At 42.1% G+C, this 13,633-nt stretch overlaps 1 protein-coding gene across 5 annotated transcripts in view; it reads right to left on the minus strand.

The window, feature by feature from the left end:
* The window catches only part of SHANK2 (SH3 and multiple ankyrin repeat domains 2), a 613,416-nt gene that overhangs the window by 319,879 nt on the left and 279,904 nt on the right, over positions 1 to 13,633 (minus strand). For all 5 annotated transcript variants that reach the window (XM_073347891.1, XM_073347893.1, XM_073347892.1 and 2 more), the window contains one exon: positions 8,094 to 8,263. In XM_073347891.1, the coding sequence (XP_073203992.1) occupies positions 8,094 to 8,263 (170 nt within the window). The remainder of the gene's footprint in view (positions 1 to 8,093; positions 8,264 to 13,633) is intronic.

Genomic DNA, 13,633 nt, shown 5'->3' on the forward strand with positions numbered 1-13,633 from the left:
GGTACATGAATGATCCTCAGGTTCAGAGATATCTCTGGACTCCTCAGTCACTACAGAGGGGCTGATCTCTGCTGGCAGAGATCCTCTTGAGGCAGGAATCAGGCTCCTTCAGGCCCAGGATTTCCCCTCACCACAAAGGGGTGCAAGGCTCAAGGTACAGATTACACAACTGTACTAAAATCCAAACTGTAGTCTCCTAGCTCAGTGTCCAGACACACACACACACACACACACAGAGCAGGCAGCAGCCCTGAACTAGCAGGCAGAGCAGAGCTGACCATGTGGTGACTGGTCTCACCTAGGGAGCTGGAGAGCTAACTCAGCCTGGCTGGAGAAGTTTCCCAGCAAAACTCTACAAACTCGGGAAGTTTCCCAGCAAAACTCTACAAAATCGTCAGTGGAGAAGGAAAAGCCCAGCTTAGGGATCTTGCTTTCAGGTCCCTAGAGGCCAGTTCTCAGGGGGAACTTTGCATACAGGGCTGGGACTTACCAGCTCCCCACACAGCCAGTACTGCCCTTGCCCTGGCAGACTCTGAGTTTGACTTGGCTCCCCCTCCCTACCAGGGGCAGTGTGCCTCTCACTGAGCTGCCAGCAGACAGAGCCCCAGGAATCTAGGTAATCTCCTTGGGGCTTACAAGTGGTTAGATAAATCCTATGTGAAGCAGATCCATAAGTGAGCTAAGCAAGGTCACTGGCAAAGGACAATTTACACTCCCCACAGTTTCATAGCTTGTTTAAGATCATGTGCTTTCATAAAGAATTTTTGTTTAGTGTATTTTTCAGTCACCAGAAATGGTCTGTCTCTCCATCATGCAGAGTGCTACCCGTCACTAGTATCTGTTACCATTTAGAAACAAAATATAATAGCATAGACTTCAGTCACTGGTAGCCCTATGCAGGATACCCATATGTTACTGCATTGCCTTATTTTTGTGATACAGAAATACAGGTGAGAAAACCTGGATTTGTGCTGGAAATCACTTTAGATAAGCTATTACCAGCAGGACAGTGGGGTGGGAATAGGTATTGTTTCATATTCTCTGTGTATATATAAAGCCTGCTGCAGTTTCCACGATATGCATCTGAAGAAGTGAGCTGTAGCTCACGAAAGCTTATGCTCTAATAAATTGGTTAGTCTCTAAGGTGCCACAAGTCCTCCTTTTCTTTTTGCGAATACAGACTAACACGGCTGTTACTCAGAAAACTACAAGTTCTTCACCAATAAAAGACAAGGAGCTTTGGGAGACATCAATCTCTCTCTAAGATTCATGGTTCTGTAAATAGATGCTGCTGACTTTTGAAGCATTTTTAATATATAAAAAATACAGTGGTGGTAATAGTAATTAACGTATTTTGCATCAGCTATATTATCTAGGTTAGATATAAACATATGGGTGATTTACAAATATACTGTGATGGATTTTTAAACAAACTGAAGAAAACAATAGAAAATACTGAAGGAAATAATTCTCCATTGCAGAAGGCAATAGATATTTTCCGTATCAAATCTCTATGATATTACCTGGCCAAATAGAAATATCAGGTTTATTTTTATAAGTTAGACATAGCCCTTTTTGTATCATGAGTGGCAGACACACAAATGATGTCAGTGTGTATGACTAATGGGTAAAAAATAAAGCGGATATTTTTATCTAGACTCTGCAACATCCTATTAATACACCACACTGTATTTAGTTTAAGTTTTCACTTGAACCTGGCCCACACACAGCTTTCTCTGAACACTTCCAGTCCCAGACACTTTGATCTATTGTCATTCATGCATTTCTTATGAAAAGAAAATGATACCTCACTGCTAGGTACTTTATTATATATCCAGTTACTTTATCATAAACAGACTTTGCACTTACATAGGGTTCACAATCTGAAGATCACAAAGTTCTTTGCAAAGGTCAGTAAAGAAGCAGTATAGTGCCATTTTATAGAAAGAGAAACTGAGGTACAGAGCAGTAAAGAGATTTCCTCAAGGCCACACAGCAGCAGGGTCAGGAATAGAATCCAGGTCTTCTATTTTCCAGTCACATGCTCCAATAAAAATCCATGCTGCCACCCTATCAAATTATTCAGAAAGGACAAACCAACTTTGGGAACAAACACCTCACTCAAAAATTACCAGTTATCCTTACTGAAGGCCTTTCAGTTCAGAAATGTACCCCCTCCCTCTCCAGCTTTTCCAACTGTTCTCTTCTTATTCCTTTAAATTAATCTATATGAGTCACTCCCAGCCAATCCCACTCCTCTGCATGTTGTTCTCTCTCTGTCCCTGAGTTAATTGTCCTTGCTCCCAGCTTTCATTGTAGTTCTTATCATGGGATGTTAGGGTTTCAAGCAAGTCTGAAAAATGTATCCTGCAGCACAGAGGCACACCGTGCATTCTGAAGACACTTTGATTACTGGAAGTCCCAAGGAATCCTAAAGTAAATATTCTAATTTCAATATTTTACACTGAACACACACCACAAAATCATAAAGTTATAGATTATGTTTTTCTCTGTTTATATGTTGTTATTTATCTTGATTTCAGATACATAAAAAGCACATACCCTAACTTTTATATGCCTCATGTAAAAATAAAAAGTCACACAAACAGATCATACATCCTAAATTTATTAGCAAAAAGTGTCAATGAACTGTTTTTGTCTGTGCTGAGTGACAGCTCTGTACTGCAGAAATTGCATTTAATTTTAGTTTTATTTAAATTTTAATTAAGTTTTATGAGTAAACTGTTATGCCATTGGCTGAAAATATGGCCTACTATTTTGTACAGTGTCTGAAGCAGCTGGTCACTTTTTCAACTCAATAACAATAGTATGAGGGGGGCCTTCAGTTATAGGGAAAAACTATGTATGTTCTTTTGTTGTCCAAGCTTGTGAAGGCTTTACAGCCAGCTTGATATTTGTTTTTATGTATGCATGCATGCAGGTCACGTGTTAACTTTTGAACACCATATTGGATCAATTCCAAAATGTCAGGGAATGTTCTAGGCATCAAAGGACAGAATCATTTTGATTTTCGGAGAATTTGGAAAACTGAAAGGGGAAAAACGGGGGACAAATAGAGCGCCTTCTATCTGACTGGCACAGCCACAGCTTCAAGTAATTCCTCCAAGCACCTCTGCAATAGTCTATAGATCAAATAACTGGTTGATGACACCCACTAACACCTTCCAGCATAGGGGCACCCCTCAGCTCATCCTCCATTTCACCTTGAATGGTCTCTTAGAAAATGTGTTAACTACTTATGCTAAACCATCTTGTGGCTTACAGCTGTGACATTCTGAATACCGTTCCCAGACTCTGAAGAAGAGCTCAAAAACTTGTCTCTTTCACCAATGGAAGTTGGTCCAGTGAAAGATATTACAGAGACAAGGTGGATGAGGTAATCAATTTCCCAATAGTTTATCATGCATAGGCCTGGCTGGACATGAGTAATTGAACATGGTGGAGGCATCATTTCTTGGAAAACAGAATTAGGGAGGTAACTAGGCTGAAAATGAAATGTTGGTGCTAAGATAAATAAATGGGTCCTAAGCCAAAAGAAGATATCTGAGCAAGGTAAGATAAGAGGGGCATCACACAGGTAACCATTTACTTAAGATCAAGATAAGGTAAGTTGGGAAGGTAAAGATGAGGTAAAGAGCAAATCGTACATGGACCAGAGCATGCTGTATAGGAACTGGTTCCTACAAAGTAACCAAGCCAATCAAAAAAACACATGATGCAGTGTATAGTAAAAGCAATGTAATGCGTAAATGTGTATTTGAAAAGAGATTTTCTGAGTAACTTTGTACGTGTAGCATACCCCTACAGCTACCTCCTATGCTAGAATATGATCAACTCAGCATAGCTTTACCATATGCCAAATAATGGAACCTGAGTGATGAGACTGGAATCTGAATTCTTGGGGAACCAAGTGGAAAGGGTTTCAGGGGAACCCCAACAACATGTTGACACCCTGAATGACTTATTACCCAGACAGAAAGAAGTATAATGGAAGACTGGGAAGAAGTAATGGGGGGCATGAACACAGCCCATGGCATGGGGGTGGGAGAATGGAGGACCCTTAATGGGTGAGGGGGGAAGGGGAGACACACAGAACCCCTAGTCAGAGGGAAGGTTGGGGAAAATCCCTGGCACAAAAGGGAATGGAGGTAAGTGGGAATGCGAGTACACACAGAGCTACTGGAATGGGGGACAAACAGAACTTCTAATGGGGAGAGGTTGTAGGGAGCCCCTGAAAAAAGAGGGGGTGAGGTGGGAGGGTGGTACACAGGTAGCTTGTGAGGGGGTGGAAATGGAGGGATGCAAGGAGCCCCTGGTGTGTGCAATAATCTTGGCCTACACAAGTGTGCAAACTCCTAATGTTGTTCTGTCATTTTTCTTGCAACTTCATCACCTTGCAGTGAGGGGTTGAGAGAGAGGGTCCGGAGTCTGTTGATGTACATTTCATAGCAAGGGAAAATAGGTAACGAGAATTTATACTGAGGAAAATCCATTATGCTTGAAAGGCAGAGGCCCTGATACAAACTGGAAACAGGTATCCTGAAAGCACAATATATCATCCATTGCCAAAACAATGGACATGCAAATAAAAGTTCACTCACCTTGGCTGGCGAGTATGGTTAAGGCAAATTGCAAACTGATCTGAGAGCCATAAACTCAACTTAGAGCCATAAAGATGTGGCAAGAAGAAAGTATTATCAGAGTGAGTGGGAAAAATAATCACTGCATGGGAATCCAAGTCTTTCGTTTTCTCCAGACAGTACAGCTGATCAAACACTGTGGAGAGGAACACTAACACCTCAGAGCTGCCCTGGATCATGGGACTTGATAAGGACATGCAGAGGAGACAAGAGGAGGATTGCAGGTGACCAGCACATATCCAGAGAGAGAAAAAATACCTAAGGCTTTGTCTACACTGGCAAGTGAAAGACAAAACTTTTGTCATTCAGAGGTGTTAAAAAAACATCCCACAGAAAGACAAAAGTTCTCTCGATGACAAGTGCTGGTGTGAACAGCATTTCGACAATGCTAACGCCGCTTGTTGGGGTTGGAAGTTTTTTGCCTGCAGGAGAGCTCTCTCCTGCCAACAAACAGTGGCTACACTGCGTGTCTTTTAGTGGCACAACTGTAGCGGCACAGCCATGTCGCTAAAAGCTGGGTAGTATAGTCATAGCCTAAGAGATATAAGATTTCCTCTATTTTATTGTAACTAAAGAAAGCTTGATCTAGTACACTTCTCAGAAGCTAAACTGCCAGATATTCAGTCAAATTGTTTGTGCTCCACCGACATTAATCTCAGTTTTTAACAAGGTCTTGCTTTGACAGGATTATTTGATTGGTAGAATGTAAATTGAGTAATTTTATGCATACAGCCCTAAAGAGACAAGAACCCCTTGACCTTCAAGCAGAGGCAGTGATGGTAAGGAGTTTCTGGAGCCCAAATCGAAGTCTTAGGCAAATTGGCATATACATAAGGCATATCATTTAGAGCTGTGGTCAGGCTCACATAAGGGGAGAAGGCTAAAGATTAAGGAAGAGGGGAAGACTAAAGATTAAGGAGGAGAGCCAAACTGTCAGGCCACAGGTAGCAGAAATGTCTGTCTAAACTCACAGGGTCATGTGTCCCTTAGCCAATAGTAAAGCTCCAACAGTGTTACTGACAGCCATCTTGATGAAAATTTTCTAAAATGTTAAGTTCTAACCACTTCCACTTTAAATTTTTGTTTCTGTTGAAAATATTTAAACTTTTTAATTGTGCTGTTTCCCATGTATTTATACTAAATCCTAATTTATGCTTTCCAGTATTTCCATCATGTTTAATAATCAGAACAAGAAGAAAATGCTACAGTAATGACTTTATTAAGATCAAATATTCATAATCACTTGGGGATGGGGGTGTGGTGCACCCTAAATGTCCTGAGGCTTCTCTATTTTAAACCACAAAGGATCATGAAACCATGGTCCAAAGGGCTGTTTGGCAAATGGGGATAGCTGGAGTGCATTGTCCTCAGGTGCTCCTCACACCCCACACAGACATCTTAAAATGTCCTTTCCTAATATGCCCCTTGTGCTGTTGGCCATTAGGAACTCCCCCACACCGGAGTATCTCTAGTAGAAGATTTGGAGGCCGTATCCACTCCCTTTGCCCTAAAAGGGAAGGGAGTACAGTAGAGCCTCAGAGTTACAGATACCTGGGGAATGGAGGCTGTCTGTAACTCTGAAATGTTCCGTAACTCTGAAGAAGAGATTACGGACTTCAGCCATGGGGGCAGAGTAGGGGATTGGGGAAGAAGCCGCAGGGTGGGGGGGGGGCGGAGAAGGGGAGGGGCAGGGCTCCGAGTCGGGGTGGGGAGGCTGAAGCACCCACAGAAAAAAAAATAGTGGATATGCCTTATCCACCCACTGGCAGACGCACCGATCAGCTCCTCCCTCTGCCCCCAGTGCCTCCCGCCTGCCAGCGGGCCTTGCCGATCAGCTCCTCCCCCGCACTCCCAGTGTCTGCTGCGATCAGCTGTTCAGCGGCAAACAGGAGGTGTTGAGGGAGAGGGGGAGGAGCGGGGACAGGAAGAGGTGGGGGAGGGGCGGAATGTGGGAGGGAAGAGTCAGGGTGGGGGCTTGGGGCAAAGGGGGGGGTCCAGCATCCCCAGGGAAACCCCAAATTCGGCGCCTCCATCTGTAACTCTGATGTTCTTATCTTTGAGGTTCTATTGTAGAATGATACAGAGAATCTGCCCCTATGTCTTAATGATTAATAATCTGAGAGGTGGGGGAATCAAACATAGATCAGCTAAAATGATCATGTAGATAGGTACTTCTGACAGCCTACACAGTGATGCAAGTTTTCATCTGTGGGCCAGATGGGAAAGGTGTGTGTGTGTGTGTGTGTGTGTGTGTTTCCTGCCCTTCTACCCACATTTTAACCTCTACCAACTTCACCAATCTGGCACTATACTACTATTCAGGAGGGCAAGAACAATGGCTTCTTTCAGTCTGCCGTCAGTGCAGCCCTTCGTCTCCACAAACTGAGCATGTCACATCTGGGATGCATCTGCTGTCTTGAAAAGTAACACTAAGACTATGTCTACACTGCCCTGCAGTTCAGACTATAAGCTGCAAACAGCAGTGCACACCAAAGTACTGTGCTGTAGCTTCCCTGTGTGGACACTGCAGGTGCAAACTGAAGGGTTACTATTCTCATTAACATAGTCCTCTTCTAGGAACCTTTTAGTTTGTGCCCACAGTGTCCACACAGGGTACTTACAGCACAGCACTTTGGTGTGCACAGCTGTTCGCAGCCCTGCAGTCTGAACTGCAGGGCAGTGTAGACATAAGTTAGATCCTGACTTGGATTATGTTCTTGGCTTTCAAGCAAACTAGTAGCCATTAATTTCCCTTTTACCTTAAAAGGTATTCCCCCCCCCCCAGCACTATTTAAAGTACCCCCCCACTCGTGCCATGGTAGAACAGCCAGGAAAAATTTAAGTGTCACATGACCCAGTATATCCTTCTTCCAGAGACCCAGAGAGAGACAAAGGAAAAAGCTTCTGGGAACTGCAGTCCATGCCGGGCAAGGGAATTGCTTTGTTTTCATGTTACAAGTTTTTTGTTTAAACCAATAAATTGTGCCCTGAGGTAAGGTCTGAATCAGACTCGGGCACAGCATTCCTTCCTTCCTGGGTTGATGAGATAGCCCACCATCTTACAACATCCTTAAAACTCAACATTTGCTCCTCTGCAATAACTGCAGTTCTGTACCTCCTACTCTAAATATAGGAAGATACCATTGTTACTGCAGGTACTTTTGAATTTCAATGGCACCCACTGCATAAATTGTTGATAACAAAAATGGTAGTTGAATACATTTTGGTTACAAAATATAACTAAGTCCACAAATTATTAGTAAAATCTGGTGTAAAGAAATACTGGAGTGAAAATAATAGATATATTAACATATGAGCTAAAATAAATTATTCTATTATAGATGAGAAAATGTAGGGCATTAAAAACAAGATCTGTGTATAATCAGAAAAAAATGCTATGGTTACTCAGGAACTAATGGAGAAAAGGCTAACCTTTTATCCTATCCCCTTTGTGCAGATGAATCTCTCCTTCTCCTTGAGGTTGATATGGCTTGACGACAATAAAAAGTCTTCCAGGTACAGCACTGTAAAGTTTGCGTTTTGGACCCTGATAATCCAAGGCAGCGATAGCATCCTTGTTGGCACTGGGATTATAACCGGCACTGGGGATTGCAATGAAACAGCATTAGTTTATAATTTAAAATAGACATTAATATGGTTCTGTTCTCATGACACAACAGAACATATTTAGCGGGGAGAATATGCAATAAGTATGCAGTTTGCAATAAGGTAGCTATTATTGGAAAAACAAAACTAGTTTGTTAGTCTAGCCCAGTTGTTCCCAAACTTGATCCGCCGCTTGTGTGGCGAAAGCCCCTGACGGGCTGGGCCAGTTTGTTTACCGGCCGCGTCCACAGGTTCGGCCAATCACGGCTCCCAGTGGCTGTGGTTTGCTGTGCCCAGCCAATGGGAGCTGCTTGCCCACACTGCTTCCAGCAGCTCCCATTGGCCTGGAGCAGCAAACCGTGGCCACTGGGAGCTGCGATTGGCCAAACCTGTGGACGCAGCAGGTAAACAAACTGGCCCGGCACTCCAAGGACTTTCCCTGCACAAGCGGCGGAACAAGTTTGGGAACCACTGGTCTAGACACAGTATTTTTTTAGATAATCTTTGAAGTGGAAAAGGTCAAATAATGACAGTTTTGTTAAAACAAAATGTGAAAAGACAATAACTAAGACAACCATGCAGTTTTCCAGCCCTTCAGCTAATTTAATTTACACACTTTATAGATTATATATCTATCTATATATATGTACACACACATCATCATGCTGCAAAAGAAATAAGTAGAACACTTTAGACCACTAAAATCTACAATTACTGCTGTGATTGGGTGTGTTCACAATAGTTCTATAGGAATACGCATCATTCACGGGCCTGAACCAAAACCACAACTCTGAATGTGCCCAAAGATGCATCATGTCTTTTGTGTTTGATACAGTATAATTTCAGAGGAAGTTTCTTATCAGTGATCAAAAGATGAACACCTATCTACTTGTTTTGAATAAAGAAGAATTCATTGATAAAGGGTGGAAAATAAAGAAGCTTGGTGCTAGATCACATCACCACAAAGGCATTTCCTTTAGGAAATCAAATATTACAATAGTTGAGAAACGATGTCTGGTGCCAGGGAGGAAATGGTAAAATTCAAGTGTGGGTAGAAGAATCTTAAAAGGCATCATAAAAAAGGTGGACCATGCTACAGTTCCACTGCTAAGGATAAATGCAAGGAACAAGAAGCCTTATGTGGAAATGCTGAAAATAGAATATATGCAAAGGAAACAAGCATACACAGAAATAATCAGTGTTTTCAGAGAAAAGATAAGGGCAGGGGAAAAAACAGAATTAGTTAATACTTGCGTAATTGCTTGGGATGAGAAGGATGGGTTTTTTATTTGGCTTAGTGAGTAAGATATCCTTTTAAACAAAAAAAACACCATTATGGCAAGGAAGAGCAAGCAGGATTTTTGTCTGAGCTAGTATATATAGATAATTCAGAAAACTTCACTGGTGAGCTCAGCCTAAGGGGAACAAAGTGAGCTTTCACAAATATATTTTTGGTGTAAAGAAGACAAAGTGAAAGTAGGCATTCTAATGTATGAGGGAAACAAATATCAATGATGATTAACGGTCTTTAACAAACGGGGAGAGAATAATCCACTAGGAAAGAATGAAGACTGTGTCAACAAAGCTGTTGATAAAAAGTAAACAAGGGAAACTTGGAAGAAGTTTAACATAATGGAACTTCTGAATAAGGAAGGGTTTGCCCCACCCACCCAAATCAATTTCACTGCAGTAAACCACACATTATCAGGAGCCTTTGATCTCAGACTTGATCATTTTCTAGATTTATTTTTCCTTCTTTTCTTTTAGTGCCAAGGACTGATGCCAATAAAGACAGACTCCACTTAATGTTTCAAGTGGCTGTGCAGACTGGAGGTCTGTTGGTGAAAGCTCACTAGGCTGTGGCAGCTGCTTAAAGTGAAAGAGGTAGTGGTAACCCTAGGTCTCACTAGCCATCTCCTTCTATTCATCTCCACTAATCTCTATGCTTATATAACGAGTGTCCTTGGCCTAAACAGCACTTCCTAATTGCCTGGACTAAGCAGGTTTGCCACCCTGTCCTGACCAGATCAGCCATCCTGTGCAAGTTACAGCCCTGCAATATACACAAAGCAGGTATTCTTATACACTCAACCCCCATTGGCATGGGATGGTATAGAGGATTTCTAATCTGGTAGAGTATAAATCCTCCAAACCTTATGAGTTAGGACATAAACCATCATCACTTCTATGATTTAAGAGTCCCCTTTCCTAATGAGAGAGTGGATCTCCCTTAACCCTATTGCTAGGACCAAGTACCACAGATGCTGCTTCCTTTAATCTTAGCTGGCATCTTCCATTCCAATAATTCCCAGTTTAATCATGAAGGCTGGCTAGTATTTCAAGAAAAATACCAGATGGATGAAATAGGTCAGGACAATTGTACATAAGGTCACATCCTAGCCTCTTAGGTCATACCTATCAAAAGATTCAACCTCCCTTCTTCGCGGGGGAGGGGAGGGAGTAAGGCTTTTCTGTTTTTTCTTCGTTTTCATAGACTGATTTTCTTGTGAATACTTCCCATTTCAATCACTATCACAGGCATCCTCCCCTCACTGATGGGATGTATAAACTCCTTGCACACAGAGGGAGAGGAAGGTGTTAATATAGATCCAAGAAGAGGAAGAAAGTGGAACAGCTGGGTTTAATCACAACTGTAAACAGGCATGGCTTTCAGACAACGGGGAGATGAAAGCTGTTCCTGAGAAAGGGAAGAACTTTTCAAAAAGCTCACTCAGGAGCAAGAGGTGCTCACCATGGAGCCAAAGAAAGATTGATTTATGGAAAATGCATGTTTATTGGGGGACTGGCTGGAGCAAGCTACTCACTTTCATTCCTTTTTGCTTTCTTTGGTTTAGGTTGCAGAAAGCCACAAAAAACTTTCGTTGAATTGACTGGGGCTTTTTGGACTAAAGCGAGGGACAGTTTTATGTGAACCACTAGCAAATCGCAAGGGGAGAGAACAAAGATTACCCTTCAAGCTCAAAGTAAAGGCTTGGTGACACTTCAAGGAAGAGAATTGGTGGAGGGAGTCCTGTGCTTGCCCCCATTCATAACTGCACAACATCTCTGTGGTAACTACAGCAATGGCTGTGTAACCACACACCTTCTGGGTGTGGTATTCTGTCCCATTTAGTGGCACCGAGACCACTGTGAGAGAGAGAGAGAGAGAGCGCAATGAATGAGTCTGCTCTACAGCTTTAGCTAAGCGCCAGTTGACTTTTAGCTCATGCACTAAATTCCAGAGATCCCCGGTTCAATCCCGCCCCCGACAACCAGGGTCTGTTGGTGTTACAGTGGCACAGAACATTAGGAAAGTGTTTCAGTGGTCTTCAACAAATTTAGAAGCTGGAAATAAGAGCTAGCACCATGTGACCAACCAGCTTTCTGTGGACCACCAGCAGATGCACTGGAGACACCGGGGATGTATATTCATAGGTTATATCACATGGCACTGTTCCTATTCTATGACAGGTTTCAGAGTAACAGCCGTGTTAGTCTGTGTTCGCAAAAAGAAAAGGAGTACTTGTGGCACCTTAGAGACTAACCAATTTATTTGAGCATAAGCTTTCGTGAGCTACAGCTCACTTCATCGGATGCATCTGATGAAGTGAGCTGTAGCTCACGAAAGCTTATGCTCAAATAAATTGGTTAGTCTCTAAGGTGCCACAGGTACTCCTTTTCTTTTTCCTATTCTATGTTTGGATGGGTGTGCAAATAGTTTCAGTACAAATACTTACACATGGAGGACTTAGCATTTGGTTTCCACAAATTTTCCGGCATGAAATTGGCTTCCATTAACATTTGTGCTGGTGAAACTCACTCAAGCATTCACAGACAGTGAGAATAGAAGAGGGATGAGAGCAGCCAAAGCAATTTCATTTAAAAAAAAATTAATTAATATTCACAGAAAGTTTTTGCATTATTTGGTCAGCTCCATAAATCAACAAATTATATTCCAGGAACCTAGAGATATTATTCTAGTAACATTGTATATTCTAATTAATTCTAATTCAAGTTTTTAAATAGTTTTTAGCTAGATTGTCCTTTGGAGAAAGCAAAACACATTCCCTCTAACTGGAAGGAACAAAGAGGAGGGTCCCTCCTGCAAAGACAATTTAACAGGTGGACCCCTGCATCTATGCAGAATCCTAGTGTAGTCTCCAGATAGATACAAGGATCTGTCCACGTGGTTCTCTATGCAGGAGTGAGGCCTAAGGTAATAACTGAATGACTTTGCACAGTTACTACAATATACAACATTGGAACACTTTGCTATATTGGATCAGACCACTGGCCTATGAAGTTCAGAATCCTATCTCATGAAGTGGTCAATGCCATATGTGATTTAAGCAAAACTGTTGTGAATTTTCTAGATTGCAACATTAGAAATCTCTGGTGGTATTGCTAATACCACCAGCAGAAAACATGTGTTAGCTGGGTGCCCATAACTGAAGAGGGGGAGAAGAAAAAAAGGAGCAAAGTAAGGGAAGAAAGTAATAGGAAAATAACTTCAGCCAAATTCTCTTTTGCTCTAATGACTACAAATTTAGATATAAATCTATTATACATAATATCAAAGTGACACCCAACAGTAGCCAACACTGCTACTTGACAATATTCATTTTCTTTTTTCATATTGAGATCAGGAAATATGACAGAGAAAGCCCATTATTTTGAATGACAATAGAATTAAGTTTATTGGATCAATGTATTTAAATTCTATTTAAGTCTCTCACTCTCCCCCTAACTTAAACTGTAATTATCCCTTTATAAGGCAGCATTTTGGTGTGTACTGACATTCTTTAAAAGATAAAGCATTCACACCTAATCTATCAATTTTGTTCTATTAAAATGTATGCCAGCATCCACCTTTCTCCAATAAAGCAAGACTTCTTATACAGTGGGCACGGCCCATAGGTAGGCACCCACTTGGTCACACTCACTAGTCAAAAGGGAAAAAAATAAAGCAGCAAAATCCTCAAGTGTTAGGGCCCTGCAGAAAGTAGGAATGGGAGAAGATGCTTGCTTCCTACTACCACCGCCTCCAGCTGCTGCCCCTCACCAGCTCTTCCCCCACCAACCCCGCTAACCAGCCACACAGGAATTCCTCAGACCTCCACTTTTTCTTCCTTCTTGCATACTGTTCAGCTCCAGATCAGTGGAAATGGGACTTCAAGAAGCTGTGGAGTTGAGTATGTTGCCTCTAACTGGCCTTGAATGCTGTCTGGGAAGGGGGTTGGAAGAAAGCAATTGACTCAGGTTCCATCAACAACCTGATGGACAACAGTCCCCCTCGCCCAACTGTAGAGTAAGCAGACTACAGCCATAAGAGATAGTTTGGTCCCTACTACCTCAGAGAGTCTCTC

The sequence above is a fragment of the Lepidochelys kempii genome, chromosome 6, assembly GCF_965140265.1.
Source record: "Lepidochelys kempii isolate rLepKem1 chromosome 6, rLepKem1.hap2, whole genome shotgun sequence".
Classification (NCBI taxonomy): domain Eukaryota; kingdom Metazoa; phylum Chordata; order Testudines; family Cheloniidae; genus Lepidochelys; species Lepidochelys kempii.